The sequence below is a fragment of the Entelurus aequoreus genome, linkage group LG01 (genome assembly GCF_033978785.1).
Source record: "Entelurus aequoreus isolate RoL-2023_Sb linkage group LG01, RoL_Eaeq_v1.1, whole genome shotgun sequence".
NCBI lineage: Eukaryota > Metazoa > Chordata > Actinopteri > Syngnathiformes > Syngnathidae > Entelurus > Entelurus aequoreus.
The window spans coordinates 32,885,275-32,909,769 of record NC_084731.1 but is presented as its reverse complement, the minus strand read 5'-3'; the positions used below and the strand labels follow the sequence as shown (position 1 = coordinate 32,909,769).

Below are 24,495 nucleotides of genomic sequence, written 5' to 3'. Positions count from 1 at the left end.
AAAAATCTGGAGATAAATAAAAATTAGGCTACAGCAACTCTATGAAAGAACGTACTCAAAAGCCTCAGTTACTGATTCTAATCATCACCTGCCCGTCTAGCTGGATGAGGCCATAGTATCTCATCCACATCACATGTGCAAGATGTGAAGGTGTGTGTAAAGCATTGTGTGTAATATTTCACAAAAACTGTGAAGCAGAGTCTATGCCTAATACTAGGCAAATCTGCACAGTGGTTTTGTTTACTGTGTGTAGACTTTAACTGTGTGAAAATTTAAAATTTAGTGTGTAAGCAATTGGAAAAAACTTTAATGCTGTGTAACGAGACAGTTGTTCCCTGCCACATGTGCGGCTTCACTCAATTGCAGATTTTTTTTATAGCATACTCTATTTATTTTAATCATTTTATCAGCATGAAAATGGCTAAATGAACAAACATATCAATACTACAGTAGTGCTGGTCGATTAGTTTGTGCATGCGCTAAAAGTCAGCAACTTCCGCTCCCAACTCAATTTGAAGCTGCCCTTTTTATCTTAGCTTTGGGGCGGTGTGGCTCAGTTGGTAGAGCGGCCGTGCCAGCAACTCGAGGGCTCCAGGTTCGATTCCAGCTTCCGGCATCCTCGTCCATGTCCTTGAGCAAGACACTTTACCCACTTTGCTCCCACTGCCACCCACACTGGTTTAATGTAGTTTAAAGATGTAGATCAGGGGTCCCCAAACATTTTGACTCAGGGGCCGCATTGGGTTAAAAAATTTGGCCGGGAGCCGGGCTGTACACACACACACACACACACACACACACACACACACACACGTACACATACACAAACACATACATACATTATATATATATATATGATATATGTATTAGATATATATACACTACCGTTCAAAAGTTTGGGGTCACCCAAACAATTTTGTGGAATAGCCTTCATTTCTAAGAACAAGAATAGACTGTCGAGTTTCAGATGAAAGTTCTCTTTTTCTGGCCATTTTGAGCGTTTAATTGACCCCACAAATGTGATGCTCCAGAAACTCAATCTGCTCAAAGGAAGGTCAGTTTTGTAGCTTCTGTAACGAGCTAAACTGTTTCCAGATGTGTGAACATGATTGCACAAGGGTTTTCTAATCATCAATTAGCCTTCTGAGCCAATGAGCAAACACATTGTACCATTGGAACACTGGAGTGATAGTTGCTGGAAATGGGCCTCTATACACCTATGTAGATATTGCACCAAAAACCAGACATTTGCAGCTAGAATAGTCATTTACCACTTTAGCAATGTATAGAGTGTATTTCTTTAAAGTTAAGACTAGTTTAAAGTTATCTTCATTGAAAAGTACAGTGCTTTTCCTTCAAAAATAAGGACATTTCAATGTGACCCCAAACTTTTGAACGGTAGTGTATTAGATATATATATATATATATATATTAGATATATATATATATATATTTTGTTGCGTCGACCAGCATTCCACCTTCCGCGCGCGTGATGATGTCACGTTATCGATGACAAAATGCATTTTTCTGAGCGGCTAGGAGACAGTGAGTAGCAAGCGGTACAAAGTGGATAAGAAAAGAGAAATTTAAAAAACAAATTTTTTTTTGTATTTTATATTTTTTTTTATACTTGGGACTTCCCGCGGGCCTGATTTTGGACGCTGGCGGGCCCCCGATGTAGATAATAGGTTTCACTATGTAAAGCTCTTTGAGGCACTAGAGAAAAAGCGCTATACTGTATGAATATAATTCACTCCCAATGACATATTAGTGGTTACATTGCCGGAATTAATAAGCTTGCTTTTCACGCTCATAATTAAAGTACTCAATTTTTTCGGAAATTATTTTTGCTAACCAAATACTTTTAATGCACAAACGTTGTTATTTTTGTATTGTTTTTAGTGACTCAAACTGTAGGAGCACAGCAGGAATTTGACATGTTTGCGCATACGCAAACAGATCGGGAAGCTCAGTAAATGGGGCAGTGACATTGCCCACTAAATGAGATTAAACCAATCACAGGGCGCTGCTCAGTATCGTGGCCGCTGATTGGCTCAGTGTCAGACATTATTACTATATTGCATTTCATGAGTGTAATGGTGACTACAGGGTGTTATTTCACTGTCATAATGTTATAAAATTGATTTGGAAAGTTGTAAACAAGTTTTTTTGTGCTCTAATTATTAAAAGATTCAATTTATAATGAATAATTCCTACTTAGCAGGAATTAATTTTACCATGGTCTGACCCGTAGCCAATTAACAGCGATGAACTAGGGTTTATTGTAGTTATGTTGCGGCACGCACCTTAGCGATACTATGTAACTGTATTAATGCGGATCCCCCGCGACCCCGAAGGGAATAAGCGGTAGAAAATGGATGGATGGATGGATTTTTTAATCATAATAATAAGTAGACAGTTGACTTGGGCTTAAAGAGTTGTTTGACGTTAACAGGTTGGCAACATATACACCTTCCACAATTACTGGATAGACGCGCTTGATGATATCGCGAGGAAACCCATTTCTTGTCCATCACTTAACGTCTACCCGGCGGTAACTTGGTGTGCCTCTGTGCCAAAACCAGATGTTACTTAGCGAAAAAACTGAATACGACCACAAGTATCGTCACGCATAACGGTTAGGCTGGTGATAAACGATGCAATTTCTTGCTTCATCAGGTGATTCTGACCCAGCTGCCCGGTCAGGCGCTACAACTGGAGGTGTTTGATAAAGACATGGACATGAAGGATGACTTCATGGGAAGGTAACTGCACATTCTTCATTTCATTTTTTTCATTTATTTATTTATTTCAGACAATGACATAAAAAAAAAAAAAAGTACAAAGTTGACAACACATAATAATATAAATTAATATAGTGCAAAAGATAATGTATAGTATGTAATGCATGATTATCCAGTTTTGCCTGAAAGGGAGTGGGAAGAAGATAATTTATTTAATCCCACCCCAGTTCTCTATTCAGTGATTATTCCCATGAGTTTCACTGTTACTTTGTTTAAGGATTATAATACATATGTTGTATCATAGTGGCATTACCACAGGTAATAATAATTATTACACTGTAACAATAATTTGTATCAACAATGTAGGAATAATGAATATACCAACAATGGTAATAGACAAAATACCCACAATGGTAATAGACAACATAGCAATAATGGTAATAGACAACATAGCAATAATGGTAATAGACAACATAGCAATAATGGTAATAGACACCATAGCAATAATGGTAATAGACACCATAGCAATAATGGTATTAGACAACATAGCAATAATGGTAATAGACACCATAGCAATAATGGTAATAGACACCATAGCAATAATGGTAATAGACAACATAGCAATAATGGTAATAGACAACATAGCAATAATGGTAATAGACAACATAGCAATAATGGTAGTAGACACCATAGCAATAATGGTAATAGACAACATAGCAATAATGGTAAGGAAACATTGAGCACATGTTAACACTTTGAGACAGAGTACAACAGCAGGTCAAATTAAAGACCCTCATCTCTATATTTGAACCAGACCCGATGTTTCTATAATAGTTTAAATCGATTAATAGTTTGGCATTGCTTGTGTTGTAAGTCCAGTTTGTTCCATAGTTTTACTCCACATACAGACACACAGAAACGTTTACGAGTAGTTTGAGCTCTCAGCAATAAGAAATATCCAAAGCCTCTCAAGTTATGAGCCTGCACTCGTCTTGATCGGTAGGTTGTGAGTTCAAACCCTGGCTGAGTCATACCAAAGACTATAAAAATGGGACCCATTACCTCCCTGCTTGGCACTCAGCATCAAGGGTTGGAATTGGGGGTTGACAATCATTGGTACTTTAACTTTAACTTTCACTTATAAAAAAACGTTGTAGATTAGGCGGCAATAATGTGTTAAATGCTTTATATAAGATTATTAATGTATTATATTTAACAAGGTCACCAAATTTGAGCAACTTTGATTGCATAAACAGATTATGAGTATGTTCTAAATAACCAACGTTGTGAATGATCCGCACTGCTCTTTTCTGTAATATGATCAGAGGATGAATTGTGTTGTGGTAAGTATTCCCCCATACTTCAACACAGTATGTAAGGTATGGCAGTACCAAGGTGCAGTATAGAGTACGGAGTGCATTTTCATTGAGGTATAGTTTTGCTTTGTTTATAATTGAGAGGATTTTGGAGATTTTTGTTTTAATGTGTCTGACATGAGGTTTCCATGATAGTTTACTATCAATTATTACTCCCAAAAATGTATTCTCATTTACAATTTCAATTTGGGTACCATTAATACTTATTTTCTGCTCAGACGTTATGTTGCGATTTCCAAACATCACTATCTTAGTTTTATTTGTATTCAAGGATCATTTATTTGTGTCCATCCATTTTTTTACTATGTTTAGTTCTGTGTTTACTGTATTTATGAGCTCATTATAGTCATTCTTCACATCAGTACTGTACTGTCATGCTGTAAATACTGTCAATTATAGCAACTCTTGGCTTCATGGCACTGTGAGTGCCAGAATACAGTTGAAAATATTAATTGATGACTTCAGCTTTACATGTATTACTGTCTGCCTCACTTTGTAACTTTTCTCTGCACTTTATTGGCCGATCAGCAAGAATAATGATGCCACATACTTACGTTAAATATATTATTGCGCATGCTGGAGAATGTCATGGTGTGTAATAAATGTTTATGAAACAAACTGCTAATTTTAAAATGGACTAAGTAAATACAGGGTTAGGGATATCGATACATTTTACTTTATCATGGAATTATTTTCTGATTTTATCTTCACTTTGTTAATCATACATTATTCTGAATAAAACAAGACCACATTTTTAAGCAAACAATGTGAATAATGTAACAATATTTAACACAATGTAACAATATCAACAAAATAATACAACTGTTCTTTTTTATTACATAGGATTGTTTGAGAAAAATAACTCATCCCATTGGGTTGAGTTTCTTCTTTGCCCTGATGTGGGATCTGAGCTGAGGATGCCGCAGTGGCTTGTGCAGCCCTTTGAGACACTCGTGATTTAGGGCTATATAAGTAAACATTGATTGATTGATTGATGATAAAGTCAAGTGTGCAAAATAAGTAAACAAAAGTAAAAACTCCGATTGCCTCATTTAAAATTATTTGGCTTCATTGGCTCAATAACTTGTTCCCTCAATTTGTAAACAATATAAAAATATTAATAAATCAATACCCAATGTAACAATACAAACAACATGAAAATCCCAGATATTTGTGAAAACAAACAGACAGAAACTGAAAAGTATTAATTTCATCACACTATTGTGTATCGTAACGATTGATATTGAGATCTACCCTGCCCTGTTGTGCATTCTGACATGATGCTCGGCTTGCTGCTGCCAAAATGTGATTGGGATTGGAAAAGTGCAAATTCAGCTACCTTTGCTTAGGAAAATGATTGTCAACAGAGAGAAAATATATCATATCACACATCAGTGGACAAACATGTTGTTGTTTGTAATATTTGATACTAGGGCTGTGAAGTGATTATTTTAAAAATCTCATTAATGACACTAGAGAACTGTGATTAATCATGAATAATCTTGGGTTATTATTTGCTTGCATAAATAACATTTGCTCATGGAAATACTCCCAATATTTGGATACAAATGAAATGTGTTAGTCTGAATGTCGTACAGGAACGTTTTTTAAATGTTTTACTGAACTGCAAGTCATTGATTTGCTCAAAACTGGGTGACAGTAGGTAAATTAAGAATTAAGTTCACATTTTAAAAGTATTTTGCAATAATAATGCAAACAAGGTACTAGTGTAGTCCTGATACCAATATTTTGGTACCGGTACCAAAATGTATTTTGATACTTTTCAAAATAAATGGGACTACAAAGAAAACTATTCTTGGTTTAATTTTAACACAAAATCTTACAATACGTTAAACATGTAATCTTATTGCACTCAACGAACAATTTTAGAAGATTAAAGTACAGAACACATTGGGCTTTTTTGTTGCACTCAAAGAACAATTTACAATTTTATATATTACATATAGTCTGCCATAATTTAAGATTAGGTTAGAATAGAATAGAAAGCTTTATTGACATGATGCTTTATGATTTATGTTTGCCACTCTTGGTCTGGGCTGTAAGCGAAATACAATCATTAGTAAAGACTAGAGATGTCCGATAATGGCTTTTTTGCCGATATTCCGATATTGTCCAATCTAAATTACCGATTCCGATATCAACCGATACCGATATATACAGTCGTGGAATTAACACATTATTATGCCTAATTTTGTTGTGATGCCCCGCTGGATGCATTAAACAATGTAACAAGGTTTTCCAAAATAAATCAACTCAAGTTATGGAAAAAAAATGCCAACATGGCACTGCCATATTTATAATTGAAGTCACAAAGTGCTTTTTTTTTAACATGCCTCAAAACAGCAGCTTGGAATTTGGGACATGCTCTCCCTGAGAGAGCATGAGGAGGTTGAGGTGGGCAGGGTTGGGGGGGCGGGGTTGAGATGGGAGGAGGTGGGGGGGGGGGTAGCAGGGGGTGTATATTGTAGCGTCCCGGAAGAGTTAGTGCTGCAAGGGGTTCTGGGTATTTGTTCTGTTGTTTTTATGTTGTGTTACGGTGTGGATGTTCTCCCGAAATGTGTTTGTCATTCTTGTTTGGTGTGGGTTCACAGTGTGGCGCATATTTGTAACAGTGTTAAAGTTGTTTATACGTCCACCCTCAGTGTGACCTGTATGGCTGTTGACCAAGTATGCCATGCATTCACTTGTGTGTGTGAGACCGTAGATATTATGTGATTGGACCGGCATGCGAAGGTAGTGCCTTTAAGGTTTATTGGCGCTCTGTACTTCTCCCTACGTCCGTGTACCACTCCGTACAGCTGGTTTGGACGCCGCTAATATTTGGCATCAAGCCAAACAGCTGTGTGCGCGTATATGTAACTAAGTGCACAACAGAGGAGCGAGTTAACTTTATTACCTGTTGATCTGACTGCTTGTTATTTCAGTGTTTAGCTAAGTTTGAAGCAGAGGTGGTAATACGTTTTTCATACCACCTTTGGCAAGGCATGTTTTAAAGCAGCGCTTTAGTACCGCAGTACTTTATTAGTACCGGTATACCGTACAACCCTACAAGGTACAGTTACTAAGAGATAATGTAGTAAACTCACTCATGAACAACTTAACATAGTGCACTATTTAAATCTGCATTTACTCTTCTTTAGATTAACCAGTTGTTGAAACAAACAAGCCTGTTTACCTTTTCAGATGACAAGGCTGATGTCTTATTTTGGTACAATGCGACCCCAGTTCATTTTGATTACTTACAGATGTCCAATGTTCTCAAGTAAGCAAAATAAATTGACATTCAGCCAGTTGTTGCAACTTGATGCTCTTGTTTGTGTAGTACAGTTGGTTTATCCTTTCCAAGGTTTTGTAGAACATATCAGCTGTGGAGATATGAATGACATCTTCTTGCAGGACTTGGTCTTCACAGATGTTAGATGTCCTGCATGCGGTGGCTGTCCGTTTAGCAAAGACATGAGTTTAACTTAACTGTGCTACTTTTGTTGACAACATTGATGCAGGTAAATTCTGCCAGCGTGGCATTTTCCTCTTCTTGTTGTCGATATAGCATTCATGCTATCGGCGCCATCCTCGAGTGCGTGTTTTGCTTTAAGATGGTATTTTAAACTTGATGTGTGCCGATGATAAAAATGTTTTTTGCTGCAATACCAACAAGTTACCTTAGTTTTATCTAAAGTTTTGTTTTGAAGCGAAATTAACCGCCTCTCATCGCAATTACAGACCATGTCTTCAGTTCAGCCCTAACCCGAATGGGGTTAATCTTCATTAATATTTGATAACACAATAATTTATTTTTATTAATCACATTCGTTAACACGTTAATGTTGACAACCCAATTTTATACATAAAGACATTAATTTATTGTATGCTCATTGCATTTGATCTAAATTATTTTGTATTGTTTAGTTTTTTTAATGTGTAGAACTTTGTGACTCTTGTTTGTAAAAAGTGCTGTCACAATATAATTGTAGTTATTTGTTTCGAAACAAGAAACAAAATCAAATAACTGGCCATTTTCTAAAAATGCAGACTGAAGATCAACCTGAAGGACATCATTGATTCTCAGTACATTGATCAGGTATGAAAACAACTTGTACCATTTACTTATTCTAGTACCAAAATGATTTAATGTGTGTGCTTGTGCGTGTGTTTCCTGTATCAGTGGTACACTCTCAATGATGTCAAGTCAGGTCGAGTTCACCTGATACTGGAATGGGTTCAGACAGTCCCAGAAGCAGACCAACTGGATCAGGTTGGTGTTTCCAGAAAAATAAAGTGTATTAATGGGTTTTTTCCACTTAAAAAAATATACAGTACAGGCCAAAAGTTTGGACACACCTTCTCATCCAATGTGTCTTCTTTATTTTCATGACTATTTACATTGTAGATTGTCACTGAAGGCATCCAAACTAAGAATGAACACATGTGGAGTTATGTACTTAACAAAAAAAGGTGAAATAACTGAAAACTGATGACTGGCATTCTCTCGATGAGTTTCAAGAGGTAGTCTCCTGCACTGCAAAAAGTCAGTGTTCAAAAACAAGAAAAAAATTAATCAGGGGTATTTTATTTGAACTAAGCAAAATTATCTGCCAATAGAACAAGAAAATTCGGCTTGTCAAGACTTTCCAAAACAAGTAAAATTAGCTAACCTCAGTGAACCCAAAAATACCTTAAAATAAGTATATTCTCACTAATAACAAGTGCACATTTCTTGGTAAAAAAAAAAAAGAGACCTTTTTGCTCAATATGTTGAAAAATATTCTTAAATTAAGTAAATGCTAGTGCCATTATCTTGACATAATGATATGCGCTCGGCATCATGATTTTTTTTTCATGCTTGAAGTAAGAATTATTACTTTAAAAAAGTAGTTTTATACTTGTGATTGTTGATGACACACCGTTGCAACAGTTGATATTCTAGTTTCAAGCATGTTTTACTCAATATAGGTCATAAAATCTCAGCAACAAGCTGTAATATCTTACTGAGATCATTTAGGACCAAAACCCTTAAAACAAATAAAACACTCTAACATAAAATCTGCTTAGTAAGAAGAATGATCTTATCAGACAGAAAATAAGCAAATATCACCCTTATTTGAGATATTTAATCTTACTTAGTTTTCAGTTTTTGCAGTGTGAAATGGTTTTCACTTCACAGGTGTCATAGTTTTGATGCCTTCAATGACAATCTACAAGGTAAATAGTCTTGAAAATAAACACATTGAAATGAGAAGGTGTGTCCAAACCTTTGTCCTGTACTGTACATACATTAAACCATCTGTCTCTTCAGGTTCTTCAGTTCTATTCCAGACAGTCCTACCAGAACAAGGCGGTTCCATCTGCAGGACTTTTGTTTGTCTTCATCGAACAAGCGGATGGTTTACCAGTAAGTTTATTGTTTCTGTTAATGAACACTTATGAGACATGATTTGTATTTTATTATTATTTATTTATTTTATTATTTGTCATCAGGTGAAAAAGAGTGGAAAAGAGCCAAAAGTGGGAGCGGAGATGGTTCTTGGAAAAACATCTCGCAAAACTACTGTAAGAGTGGACTTTAGAATACACACAGTTGCAAAATGAGGGCGTTGACCACTGTGACTGACACTTGCATCTGTGCTGCAGGTGTGTGATCGCACTACATCGCCTCAGTGGATTGAGGCGTTCTGCTTCCCTGTCCGTGACCCCAGGGAAGATAATCTGGTTGTTAAGGTAAATTTAAATTAACAATAATATATTTTTTTAGGAAAAAAGGGGAATCAGGATTTTCTAGTTTGGAATTGAGATTGTCTCAGACAATTATTTTCACACAATAGGGATGTAACGGTAGGTAACAAACCGCCGTAAAATTTTAGACAATATCACTGTTTTAAATTGTAGTTCTAGTAAAACTGTTATTGATTAACGCACTTCGATGTACTCGCGGCACGGTAATACTGCTCATTTCATGGAGAAACAGCTGGCGCACTGATCGCTATGTGGCAGGTAGCGCGCTGATTGCTAGCTATCATAGACTACGTTTTCACTGCAGCCCAAGGTGGCCCAGATCTGACTGTTTACACTCCAAGTAAAAAGTGATCTTTATCAGACTACAGTGTAAACGAGCACAGGCCCCAATGTGGCCTTGACGTCACTTGCATGCGCAGCTCGATAAAGTGAAAACAAAGGAAGTTGACGGGATTCCGTAAATGAAGGAAGGAATAGCTACTACTACTGCAAAATAAAATAAAAGTAGCCACACCTTAAAAATTAGTGTTTTTTTACATGAAAATAAATTAAACTAATAGAATGGATGTATATGGTGTAATATATTTGGGAGGGTTCTAATCTTTTTATGGCAGTTAAGTAGAGGCAACAAGGACATCAGCTTGGATCTACGTTAGATTAGTCAATTACGGTCCTTCAACAATTGCTATTTCTTGGGATACAAAATATATATATTCATATATTACATATAAGCTATTATTTGCGCACTATTAACTAGTGATGCACCGAAAATTAGTCAAAAAAAATTAGTCAAAGACTGCTCACCGAAACCAGAGTTGTGATGATGTATCCACTCCCGCTGGCGTGTTGCGTCATTTCCTGCGCACACGAATGACGAAGCTCACCCAAAGCTGACAAAAAAGTCGCATTCAGGTCGCATTGCTGTTTAGTCCGAGGGTCACATTTGAAAAGATCATGTGGCCTGAATCTGATGCAAAAACATCAGACTTGAAACATTTAGGAGTGTTAAAACTGGTACAAAAAAAATCTCTATCACTTGAGGGCAAAAAAAATGTGCAGTGTAAACGACTTAGATGCTAACATAAAAACACAACATCCTTCCATCCATTTTCTACTGCTTGTCCCTTTCGGGGTCACGGGGGGTGCTGGAGCCTATCTCAGCTGCATTCAGGCGGAAGGCAGGGTACACCCTGGACAAGTCGCCACCTCATCACAGGGCCAACACAGATAGACAGACAACATTCACACACTAGGGCCAATTTAGTGTTGCCAATCAACCTATCCCCAGGTGCATGTCTTTGGAGGTGGGAGGAAGCCGGAGTACCCGGAGGGAACCCACGCAGTCACGGGGAGAACATGCAAACTCCACACAGAAAGAACCCAGGACCTTCGTATTGTGAGGCACATGCACTAACCCCTGTTCCACCATGCTGCTGAGTAGCCCGGCTAGCTCAGTCGGTAGAGCATGAGACTCTTAATCTCAGGGTCGTGGGTTCGAGCCCCACCTTGGGCGCACTTGATTTTGACATTCATCATTTAATTAAAGATTAAGATTAAAGTACCAATGATTGTCACACACACTAGATGTGGTGAAATTTGTCCTCTGCATTTGTCCCATCCCCTTGGGGAGCAGTGGTTAGAGATGTCTGTCATTTAAAGCCCTAATTAACAATAACATGACTTCTAAGAAGACAGAACAATATTTAGTGTTTCTTCTGCCATGTAAAGCATATTGTCTTTTTATTTATTTGAAAATAACATTTCCTTTGTAACTGAGCTACTGTGTGGAACAATTTCCCCTGTGGGTCAATAAAGTTTGTCTAAGTCTAAAACATGGTTAAAAGATTTCAGTGTCTTTTAAATAACTTTCTGAGCACATTCAGTATTACTGTAATAATAATAATAATAATAATGATAACCATGATAATCTCGGTCACAATTGTAGGAATATGAAATGTTCATTATTTTACTTCCCTAACACAGCGGGAAGAGCGAGGAGGAAGTTTTGGCCATCATGTGAACACCTTGTCCTTCAGTACCAGCCACGTTGTTTGTGATGCAGCGAGTTAGTTACAATAAAACAACATCTGTTTATGAGTGTAAAATCTTTTCCAAAGGTCCTTATGCTGTTCTTCACTGGAGGTCCCGTAAGGATCTTTGAGGAGGGACCGGCTTCATAGAAATGAATGTAAAGACTGAAAATAATTCATCAAGTCAAAAACACGGAACGCTCGCCCACTTGAAGCTTGATTTATGCACGTAATTAAGACTCGTCAAATGAGAAAAAAATTATTCAATTGCACCTCCTGTAAACTGATGAAAGATAGACGCGTCCTCAAGTCAAGACAAAGAATTGAATTGAATTATATTTATATAGCGCTTTTCTCTAGTGACTCAAAGCACTTTTACATAGTGAAACCCAATATCTAAGTTGCATTTAAACCAGTGTGGGTGGCACTGGGAGCAGGTGGGTAAAGCTTCTTGCCCAAGGACACAACTGCAGTGATTGGGATGGCGGAAGCGGGGATTGAACCTGGAACCCTCAAGTTGCTGGCACGGCCACTCTACCAACCGAGCTATACCGCCCCAAACTTCACTGTACATTGTACGCTCGATGTTAACCTAACACTTGTGTTTCTTCAGCTGTCCCACAGCTGGACGTTGCCTATGGGCTCTTTGGTCGTCCCCATCAGAGAGCTGCTCTCAGAACCAGAACTGGTCCTGGATCAGTGGTTCCATCTGGACGGAGCCTCCCCAGAGAGTCAGATTCTTCTTCGAGCTGAACTCAAGGTAAGAAATATTTCATCCAGATCTTTAGTCCCTCCACAACTAACAATAAATTGTTGCAGATGCTGATTCCGAGCAAATGTCCCCGTGTCAGCCACAAGACTAAATTCATGTCCGAAGAATCTGACCACACTCCTGAGCAGCAGAAGAGTGAGGCGGATGTGACGCAAGGGTGAGTGCTCTTTACATACGTCCGTACAACTAACTAGTCTCAGGTCTTGTTTGATTTATGTGCTGCATTTTTGTTTTTAGATCGAGCTGCGTGAACGCTGCTGTAGAGACTCTTGTCCCCCAAGCGACTTTGCATGAAGACGTCCATGTTGAGACGCCTGTTGCTGACGTGTTGGAGGATACAAAGCAGGAGTCATCAAGTCCTGCGCTGGTGAAACCTCCTCATACTTCCCCAGACCTCAGCTTTGCCAGTGAGGTAATATCAGCCATTAAACAATGACGCTAAAGTCATTTATATGGACAAAGAACCATTAGAGCGACCCTTCTTCTTTAAGACTTGTTTTGATGTATTTTTAAGACCAAAAACTTTTTTTTTTAAACTTTCAATATCTGTGAAGTCATACACATATTGCCAAAAGTATTTGGCCACCCATCCAAATGATCAGAATCAGGTGTCCTAATCACTTGGCCCGGCCACAGGTGTATAAAATCCAGCACTTAGGCATGGAGACTGTTTCTACGAACATTTGTGAAAGAATGGGCCACTCTCAGGAAGTCAGTGATTTCCAGCGTGGAACTGTCCTAGGATGCCACCTGTGCAACAAATCCAGTCGTGAAATTTCCTCGCTCCTAAATATTACAAAGTCAACTGTCGGCTTTATTATAAAAAAATGGAAGAGTTTGGGAACAACAGCAACTCAGCCACGAAGTGGTAGCCCACGTAAACTGACAGAGGGGTCAGCGGATGCTGAAGCGCATAGTGCAAAGACTTTCTGCACAGTCAGTTGCTACAGAGCTCCAAACTTCATGTGACCTTCCAATTAGCCCACGTACAGTACACAGAGAGCTTCATGGAATGGGTTTCCATGGCCGAGCAGCTGCATCTCGGCCATACATCACCAAGTCCAATGCAAAGTGTCGGATGCAGTGGTGCAAAGCATGTTACCACTGGACTCTAGAGCAGTGGAGACGCGTTCTCTAGAGTGATGAATAACGCAATCTGATGGACGAGTCTGGGTTTGGAGGTTGCCAGGAGAACGCTACATTTCGGACTGCATTGTGCCAAGTGTGAAATTTGGTAGAGGAGGAATTATGGTATGGGGATGTTTTTAAAGAGTTGGGCTTGGCCCCTTAGTTCCAGTGAAAGGAACTTTGAATGCTCCAGGATACCAAAACATTTTGGACAGTTCCATGCTCCCAACCTTGTGGGAACAGTTTGAAGCGGGCCCATTCCTCTTCCAACATGACTGTGCACCAGTGCACAAAGCAAGGTCCATAAATACATGGATGACAGAGTCTGGTGTGGATGAACTTGACTGGCCTGCACAGAGTCCTGACCTGAACCCGATAGAACACCTTTGGGATGAATTAGAACGGAGACTGAGAGCCAGGCCTTCTCGACCATCATCAGTGTGTGACCTCACCAATGCGCTTTTGGAAGAATGGTGAAAAATTCCTATAAACACACTCCGCAACCTTGTGGACAGCCTTCCCAGAAGAGTTGAAGCTGTAATAGCTGCAAAAGGTGGACCAACATCATATTGAACCCTATGGGTTAGGAATGGGATGGCACTTCAATTTCATATGTGAGTCAAAGCAGGTGGCCAAATATTTTTGGCACTATAGTGTATTTCCGTCATAATATTCAGATTCATTGATCACTTTTGTCTTAAAATTTGCATCATAACTTCTTCTTTTTGCCAACAACCTATGAGGCACTTTTTTCAGGGGTTCTCTTGTGTCCCAGTCATTAATGTGTGAGTGTAAGTGACAGGAAGAAAAGCTTCAACTCTCTTGGAGAGAAGTCGTAATGCACCACCTGGTGGTTTGCATATAAGAATCTCTGGACCCCGAAAATAATACAAGCCATCTCTTTCTGACTTTTATTCTAAGGAAAAAATGCTTTCTCATATTTGGGTCAATAAGGTATTTTGATGGCTGGTCAGCTGACTTACAGGAAGGGAAAATTAACTACAAATGACCTGTTTGAATAATAAATAGACTTTTGTCTATATAGTGTAGTTCATAGAAGCAAGAGTTCTTGGCGCTAGGGATGGGTACCAGATTCTGTACTTTTATCAGTACTTACAGAATTTCCAAAGTCCATATTTGAATACCATTGTTGCATGTGATGTCACCTCCGGTAACAGACTTGGCATCGGCTCAGACACTTGGCAGGGAAACAAGTCGGATCGCCTCTAAGTAATGTTGTCATTTTTCATGCAAACAAGGCAAGCGTGTCCAATAGAAAGCACTCAAAAGTACAGTAAGGTTCCACCACTTTTAAAATGCGCTAGCTCAATGCTAATTTACATTGGATATGCCATATATATGCTACCGATTAGCATTATCGATTCTATATGGCAATTTCAACACCTCCAAAGTTGGTAATGAAAACTACAACTAAGCTGTGCGGTACAACAGACCGCTGTTGTTTAATACGTTCAGTACTTAAAGTATAAACACTTTGTAGGACTCAACAAAAGACAAGACTGGCACATTTAGCATAATGGTAAAGATTAATCCCTGACTACGGCATCGCATCGTAATCAGAGTGGTGTATAAAGAGTATGGCCAACTAAACAACAGGCACATGACTGCTACCAATGCCATGTGCCCAGATGTATGCTCTTGCTGTTGTTTTAACATGAGTTATTCTGACGAAATAAACTAAAACAAAACGTCTACATATAGTTCTAAACATATTTGTGAAAGTATAATTTTGTGGCGGTATTTGACGCACTCTGCTGCTACATTCCTGCAGTGTTTTGTGACCAGCAACAGGCCTGGCCCTAACCAATCTGGCGCCCTAGGCAAGATTTTAGGTGGCGCCCCCCCACATCGGCAGTGAAGTGTATATACTCACAAGAAACCGAATAGCTTTGTCTTTGACCTTTTTTTTTACTTAAAGAAAGCAAATTAACAATCAGAATAGTTAACAAGATAAAAAAAAATTTGAATAAATAAATGAATACAAAAAATAAAAAATGAATATATGAAATTACAATATTTTTTATATACAAAATAAAACGTGTCAACAAGTTGCATAAAATAAATTAAAAATACAATATAAATAAGGCACTGCACAAAACAATATATCAAACCAGTATGACTTTAACAACTATATTACAAAAAAAGGGGATCCTACAGAGTTCTCTATTTGCGCTTTTTAATATTGCATTAACTAGAATGACTTACAAATTACTGTACACCAGGGAGTACTGTAATTACCTAACGTTACATTATTATTTTCCATAACAATTTAGCCCCCTCCACAATATTAACCCGACGTTAAAACAGAACTAGCTATTTATTGATTAGCAATTGCCGAATCATGTAACATTAGCTTAAAGCCAGGTTACTATCACATTCTGTAACAGACAAATAATTTCATGTAGGCTAACGTTACCTACCTGCTACCTCTGTCTTTTTCTCGTTTCTCCTCCTCTTCTTGTCTCTTTTTTCTTCCCTGGGCACCTGACAGTTTTGGCCGTTTTGACATCTTGTGTAATGTTGTAACAAATAATATTTCTATTAAATAGGCTTTACTTTGCATTTTAATTAACGTTGGATTATTTTTTGGATTTAGAAATAATAATACCAACTTTTTTTTTTTTTTTTTCTTTCTCCAACATTTGTGGCTTTGGCGTGGCGCCCTCTGATGGACGGCGCCCTTAGCATTTGCCTATACGGCCTATGCCACGGGCCGGCCCTGACCAGCAGGCTCTATAAAACGCACCCACTGTGCAGTAAAAGTAAAAAAATACACAGAAAAAAATTACTTATTTCCGTCAATTTGCCAAAACCTTCATTATCTCCAGGGTTGATGGCGAACCTTCACTTCCCATACGTGTTAGGAAAGCGATATATAAAAGCTTTCCACAATTCTCGTGGGTGCATCAGCCTCATGCTGCACAACCGGGCATTTTTACCGGTCGAAAAAGTAACGAGGAACCGTCGCAAACATTAGCTCAAAGTCAGTAGTAGTCATGGTGCCCCGTAGTCATGTGAGTCTCTTTTGACCAATCATTGAGGAGATCGCCTGAAACAGAGTTAGCCATACTCTCTTTATACACGACTCTGCCATAGTCTATGCACTACTGCCATCTAATGTTTTGGGATTGCAACTGCACACAAAGTCTACTATATAACACTTTCAAAGGAGACAACGAGACAGCACACTTATCATCTCTGTGTCAAGTGTTAAATAAAAAATAATGTTGTATTTAGGGCTGCAACAACTAATCGATTAAATCGATTAAAATCGATAATGAAAATAGTTGGCGATTAATTTAGTCATCGATTCGTTGGATCTATGCTATGCGCATGTGCGGAGGCTACTTTTTTTAATTTAATAAACCTTTATTTATAAACTGCAACATTTACAAACAGCTGAGAAACAATAATCAAAATAAGTATGGTGTCAGTATGGTGCCAGTATGCTGGTTTATTTCAATAAAATACTGGAAAGGATAAAAATGTAGTTTGTCTCTTTTATCCGATGATTAATCGAAGTAATAATCGACAGATTAATCGGTTATCAAATTAGTTGTTAGCTGCAGCCCTAGTTGTATTACTAAATAATTAACATTTTTAAACACAATAACACACACAACAGTATCGAAAATTGGTACCATGAGTACCGGTATCAATTCCCATGTACCAAGAATTGCTACCGTATCGATTCAAATGATGTGAAAAGTACCCATCCCCGCATCCCTGTCATTTGAAATTAAAAAATCATCTGGATGTATTCACAATGTGTGTCAAATTACCATTCTCCCTGTAGGGCCTCATGAGAATCATCCTCATGGAGGCTCAAGATCTGGTTGCCAAGGACAACCTCATGGGGGGTTTCAAGAAGGGCAAGAGTGACCCCTATGCAAAGGTCACCATCGGAGACGTCACATTTAAAAGCAACGTCATCAAGGAGCAGCTCAGCCCCATCTGGAACGAGATGTATCAGGTGCTGAGCATGCTTTCATTCATTAGGCTGGAGCCTATCCCAGCTGACATTGCTCAACCATCTGTAGTTTTTTTAAAGCGGGGGTCAGCAACCTGCGGCTGTAGCGCCGCCCTAGTGGCTCCCTGGAGCTTTTTCAAAGATGTGTGAAAATGGAAAAAGATTTTAAAATATATATATTTTTTGTTTTACTATAGTTTTTAATCAGAGGACAAATATGACACAAACCTTCTTAATTGTTAGAAAAATCCCACTGTTTATATTAGACATGCTTCACTGATGAGAGTATTTGGCGAGTGCCGTTTTGTTCTACTAATTTCAGCGGTCCTTGAACTACCGTAATTTGTTTACATGTACAACTTTCTCCAACGCTGCCACAGAAATCAGAATCAGAATCAGAATAGTTTTATTGTCATTGTTTGAGAACGGGTTCACAAACTAGGAATTTTTCTTGGTGCAAACGTGCGACATAAAACACATATTTGGTATAAAAAGAGCTGTGACTGAGCTATCAGATAGACTTAGAAGGGATTCAAGGAATTCAAGGAGCTGCTGTTAGGAGTTATTGTTCATTTGCCTGATGGCCGAGGGGAAAAAACTGTTCAGGTGGCGGGAGGTGTGGGTCTGGATGGAGCGTAGTCTCCTGCCTGAGGGGAGAGGGAAGAATAGTGTGTGTCTAGGGTGAGAAGAGTCAGCTGTGATCCGACCCACACGCCTCCTGGTCCTGGAGGAGAAGAAGTCCTGGAGGGATGGGAGCTTGCAGCCAATCACCTTCTCAGCAGCACGTACGATGCGCTGCAGTCTATTCTTATCCTGGACTGTGGCGCCGGGGAACCACACTGTGATGGAGGAGGTGAGGATGGACTCGATGATGGCTGAGTAAAACTGCACCAGCATCTCGGTCGGCACCTTAAGTTTCCTCAGCTGCCGCAGGAAGTACATCCTCTGCTGCGCCTTCTTGATGAGTGAGCTGATGGTCAGCTCCCACTTGAGGTACTGGGTGATGGTGGTGCCCAAGAAACGGAAGGAGTCCACAATGGGGACGGGGGTGGGAGAGTCAATCAGGGTGAGGGGGGATGGTGGGGCTGTGACTTTCCAGAAGTCCATGATCATCTCCACTGTTTTCTGGGCGTTCAGCTCCAGGTTGTTGAGGCTGCACCAGGACGTCAGCCGGTCCACCTCTCTCCTGTAGGCGGACTCATCGCCATTCGAGATGAGCCCGATGAGGGTGGTGTCGTCCGCAAACTTGAGCAGTTTTACGGATTGGTGACTGGAGGTGCAGCAGTTTGTATACAGGGAGAAGAGCCAGGGGGAGAGTACACAGCCCTGAGGAGTACCAGTGTTTGTGGTTCGACTGTCCGAGACAATCTTCCCCAGCCATACGTGCTGTCTTCGGTCTGTCAGGAAGTCATTAATCCAACTGCAGAGGGAGTCGGGCACGCTGAGCTGGTAGAGCTTGTCTCGTAGCAGTCCAGGGAGGATGGTGTTGAAGGCAGAGCTGAAGTCCACAAACAGGATCCTAGTGTAGGTTCCTGGGGAGTCCAGATGCTCCAGGATGAAGTGGAGGGCCAGGTTCACTGCATCATCCACAGACCTGTTGGCTCTGTAGGTGAACTGCAGTGGGTCCAGGAGGGGGGCGGTGATGTCCTTGAGGTGGAGCAGGACCAAGCGCTCAAAGGACTTCATGACCACAGACGTCAGCGCGACCGGTCTGTAGTCATTTAGTCCTGTGATCTGTGCTTTCTTGGGGACAGGGACAATGGTAGAGGTCTTAAAGCAGGACGGCACGCGGCATAGCTCCAGAGAGGTGTTAAAAATGTCAGTGAAGACAGGAGCCAGCTGGTCCGCACAGTGTCTGAGAGTGGAGGGGGAGACACCATCCGGCCCGGGGGCCTTCCGCGTATTCAGCTTCAAGAACTGCCGGCGTACATCCTCTTCTTTAATGGAGAAGGTCTTTACAGTCTTATGATGTTTTTGGAGTCCTTTGAGTCCTTTAACTCCTTTAATGATGTGCTGGCATTGGTGGGGAGGGTGATGGTGGGGGGAGCATGGCTTTTATGAGCTGAAGGCCGTTAATGACAACAGTAATGTGTGTTGAGGCCCTGAGCGAGAGTCCGGTCATTCAGGGCCTGGGGGGTTTTGGGCTTATAGTTCGTAAGGGCCCTTAGACCTCTCCAAACTGCCGCAGAATCATTGGAGCGGAACTGTTCCTGTAGACGGTTAGAGTACACAGATTTAGCTTTCTCCACTTCCTCTGTGCACCAGCTATTGTTGATAAAGAAGCATAGTCCCCCGCCTCTTTTTTTGCCAGACAGCGCCGCGTCTCGGTCCGCGCGGAGGAGATGAAAGCCCTCCAGTTGAAGTGCGCTGTCCGGGACACTTGCGCTCAGCCAAGTCTCCGTGAAGCACTACACACAGGATGAGGAGAAGTCCTTGTTCCTTCTCATCAGCAACGCTAGCTCGTCCATCTTGTTGGCAAGTGAGCGGACGTTGGAGAGGAAGATGCCTGGTAGAGGCGTGCGTAATCCCCGTCCGCGAAGACGGACAAGTGCGCCCGCTCGCTTTCCTCTTCGATGCGGTTTCCCTCTTTTGAGCACAGAATGGACCAAATCCGCATCTGACGCTAAGATGACCGGTAACAAGTCCATAGGGATGGTGGATCTGATGTTCAGTAGCTCTTCACGGGTGTAAGAGCACCCGGAAACACAATTTATGTACAAAAACAAACAAAACAGAGCGCACGAGAGCACCGAGGCAGCCTTCATCGGCGCCATGATGATGATGAAAAAAAGACATGTTTTATGCCACTCCTTTGTCTCATTTTGTCCACCAAACTTTTTATGCTGTGCGTGAATGCACAAAGGTGAGCTTTGTTGATGTTATTGACTTGTTGGAGTGCTAATCAGGCATATTTGGTCAATGCATGACAGCAAGCTAATTGGTGCTAACATGCTAGATAGGCTAGCTGTGTGTACATATTGCATCATTATGCCTCGTTTGTAGGTATATTTGAGCTCATTTAATTTTCTTTACTTATGTCCTCTGTGTATTTAATTTATATTTCCATGTCTCATGACACATTATCTGTATGTAATATTAACTGCATTTCTCATAGTTGTTTGTGTGCCATGTTGTTCCAGACCACAGCAAACGTTACCGAGCTTGCAAAGATTGTTATACATCCATTAGAAGAAGACAGCCTGCCGTTTCCTTAAAGTTGGACACACACATATATACCTTTGGCCATTCTGAGCCAGTCATTTCCAGAAGTTATCTCATCCTGTAAGAAGCCTCCATTTTACTAATGATTTCCAATGTTCCAAAAATGTGTAGAATAAAAATTAGAATACAACATTTCTGTCAACAAAGATTTGCGTCAGCCTTTGATAGTAGGATAATATACTGTAGCTAATATAGACACATCATGTGTTGCCTTCATTATAACACTTATATAAGCCTTTTAATTTTTTGGGGCTCCAGACAGATCTTTTTAAAAAATATTTGGTCCAATATGGCTCTTTCCACATTTTGGGTTGCCAACCCCTGCTTTAAAGTGTCAGGATCTATATACTGTACAATATATATTTTTACCTTGTGTCAACTATTATATGAAACCAATTGGATGTTTACCGACTAAAGATGCAGAGATCACAATGTTGTCATGTCACAATATTAACAACATATAAAGGATTCTTGCTTTGCTGTTTCTTGTGATCATCGTCTTTGGGCTCCAACAGGCAGTGCTGAGGCCTCGGCCAGGCCAGGAAGTAAATGTGGAGCTTTATGATAAAGACATGGACAAAGATGACTTTCTAGGAAGGTGAGGGTGCAACAAAACATGAAAAAAATATTCAGAAATTTTGTAACTGTGTCCCTATTGTGCAGGTGCGACATCAATGTGGCCGACATCATCCGCTCCCAGTACACGGACCAGGTAAGTGGAGTCAGTCGCTCACTGGGTGGCGTGGTGTGTCACCGTGCTGTGGCTCAGTACCTGTTTTGTTATGTTGCAGTGGTACTCTTTGAATGAGGTGAAGTCTGGTCGTGTTCGCCTTATTCTGGAGTGGGTTCAAGCAGTCTCTCATCATGGCGCACTGGACAAAGTAAGAAAAGCTTTGTTTGTTTTACACTTGTTTTTTTTTTTTTATTAATTCACCATATTTTGGCAAGGGTGCTAATTTATATCCACAATCCCTCAACATACAGTGCATCCGGAAAGTATTCACTATCAAGTTCAGACGTGTACCAAATAAAGGATACTAGTAGAACAACCAACCACAGTTCCTTTTGACCGAACCAGCGCATCACTTTTTCCACACCTGCTTTATTGCAAAATGGAATAATGCATTTTTGTCCTTTTTTAATTTCCCCTCGGGGATTAATAAAGTACTTCTGATTCTGAAAATTCTACCCACTATAGCCCATAATGACAATGTGAAAAGTTGGGTTTTTTTTATCTTGCAAATGTATTAAAACTAAAAAATCACATGTACATACAGTAAGTATTCACAACCTTTGGTCTTGTACAGAGACTTCCTAGATGACAGCAATGCTTCTCATTCAACCTGATAAAGCTTGAGAGGGACGAAACTGCCAAAGATAGGTGTGCCAAGCTTGTGGCATCGTATTCAAACTAAAAAATCACATGTACATACAGTAAGTATTCACAACCTTTGGTCTTGTACAGAGACTTCCTAGATGACAGCAATGCTTCTCATTCAACCTGATGAAGCTTGAGAGGGACGAAACTGCCAAAGATAGGTGTGCCAAGCTTGTGGCATCGTATTCAAAAATACTTGAGGCTGTAAGTGCTGCCAAAGGTGCATCAAGAACGTGTTGAGCATAGGCAGTGAATACTCATGTGATTTTTTTTGTAGTTTTTTATTTTTACTAAATTTGAAAACTTTTTTTTTTAAATTTATCTGTCATTTTTGGGTGTTTATAGAATTTTGAGGACAAAAATGAATGTATTCCATTTCAAAATAAGGCTGTAACATAACAAAATGTGGAAAAGGGACACGCTGGTCAAAAGGAACTGTGGTGTGTTTGCTCTGCTATTTGGTCCAAGTCTGAACCTGACCATCAGGACCATAGAATGCACCAAACAAGCAGAGATGGGATTTGGTTCACTTGCAAGTGAACCCTAGCGGTTCCCACATCAAAGACCAGGAGTAGTGTTACAAATAATGCAGACATGATAAATATGTAAGATAAGAAAATGTGTGTGTGTGTGTGTGTGTGTGCGTGTGCGACAACAATGCTTTTTAAGGTATATTTCAAATGCTTTTAGTGAAATCTTAGGAAACAAAAACAAGATACATATTTAATCCAGCAGATTACATTTTGGTTTGGAATATTTCAATTACTACACAAAAACTCATACTTGATGATGTGCAGTATTTAATCACATGCCAAAAGTACAGGAATCTTCTTTTTTCCATTTGTGTTGCGTGCTAGAGTACTGATCTACAAGCGCAAAAGCAGCCTAAATGTGCCATTTGTGTGCAACATCTCCCCTGAATGTCCTCATATTCAATTATTTTTGTATCATTCATTTATTTTTTATTTCTCTCTTAAGATTATTTTTCAAGTGATTGATCCACCTTGCAGGTGATGCAGTTGCAGTCATTGCAGTCCTTTACCAACAAGACTGTTCCCTCTGCAGCGCTGCTATTTGTTCATGTGGACAGAGCGCACCTTTTACCTGTAAGTCAACCCTTTGTCGAGGTTTTCTAAAAAGAGAAATTGGGAAGTCCGCTCCACAATAGTTGGCAAGTACAAACACTTTGTGCTTCTGTGTCTAGTTTAAGAAAAGTGGAAAGGAGCCTAAGGCTGGTGCGGAGCTTGTTCTTGGCAACACAAGCTACAAAACAAAGGTATGACAAATACAGCATGTTTTATTGTATGCATGTCAGCTGTAAGTCAGGTTAAAACATTTTCATAATAGTTATTTATTGGTTGGTAAAGCGTCTTTTTCTTCCTGAGCTTTATGGTATAATCAAAAAGCATAGAACAGACTAAGTTGTTGTTCTGATGGCCCGCCATTAATGACAAAGCAGATTTGTCTAAACGTGTTATACATCATGCAAAGTCGTACCAGATCTACCACCCGTGCAATGTCAAAAGGCAACTGTTGCATTCCATTTCCTAGGACATCTTTTGCCCAGACTGCCTTTTCAATAAAAGGACCACAACTATGGAACTCTCTACCTGACACTTTGAAAAGTATACCTGCACTTGTCACTTTCAAAAAACAAACAAAATTATGGCTAGTTGAGCAACAATCGTGTTCCCATGTTTAGTTTTTACTCATTTTTACTAATTGGTTTTTATCTAGTCTGCACTTTGTCTGTGTTATTATTATTGGCTTTTATGTAGTTTGCACTTTGTATTATTTCTATTATCATTATCGACTCATCTTTGCCTTATTCTATTTTTTATTTTCCTATTTTAATGATGTTGGATCTGTGTTGTTGTTGTTGTTGTTGTTGTTGGGGACAAGTGTTGTAAATTAGCTTTGGCTACAAACACTCTGATGCATACATTGGATAACTGTCTCAGATGTCTCTGTTTTTGTATCTGTCCCTATTTCAAATAAACCTCTATAAAAGCTTAGTTGAATGATATGCATCATTCCAGGATACAATTCAGGCTCAGTAAACACAAATGTTAGATCAGTTGCAGACATAAGCATGAATAA

At 39.6% G+C, this 24,495-nt stretch overlaps 1 protein-coding gene across 1 annotated transcript in view; it reads left to right on the top strand.

The window, feature by feature from the left end:
- esyt1b (extended synaptotagmin-like protein 1b) overlaps positions 1-24,495 on the top strand; it is a 76,939-nt gene that overhangs the window by 30,835 nt on the left and 21,609 nt on the right. Inside the window, exons 19-33 of the mRNA XM_062048324.1 lie at positions 2,680-2,765; positions 8,174-8,222; positions 8,307-8,396; positions 9,438-9,533; positions 9,620-9,691; positions 9,773-9,859; positions 12,518-12,664; positions 12,724-12,833; positions 12,914-13,088; positions 17,622-17,798; positions 21,533-21,615; positions 21,681-21,729; positions 21,809-21,898; positions 23,406-23,501; positions 23,600-23,671. Coding sequence (XP_061904308.1) covers positions 2,680-2,765; positions 8,174-8,222; positions 8,307-8,396; positions 9,438-9,533; positions 9,620-9,691; positions 9,773-9,859; positions 12,518-12,664; positions 12,724-12,833; positions 12,914-13,088; positions 17,622-17,798; positions 21,533-21,615; positions 21,681-21,729; positions 21,809-21,898; positions 23,406-23,501; positions 23,600-23,671 — 1,479 coding nt within the window. The remainder of the gene's footprint in view (positions 1-2,679; positions 2,766-8,173; positions 8,223-8,306; positions 8,397-9,437; positions 9,534-9,619; positions 9,692-9,772; positions 9,860-12,517; positions 12,665-12,723; positions 12,834-12,913; positions 13,089-17,621; positions 17,799-21,532; positions 21,616-21,680; positions 21,730-21,808; positions 21,899-23,405; positions 23,502-23,599; positions 23,672-24,495) is intronic.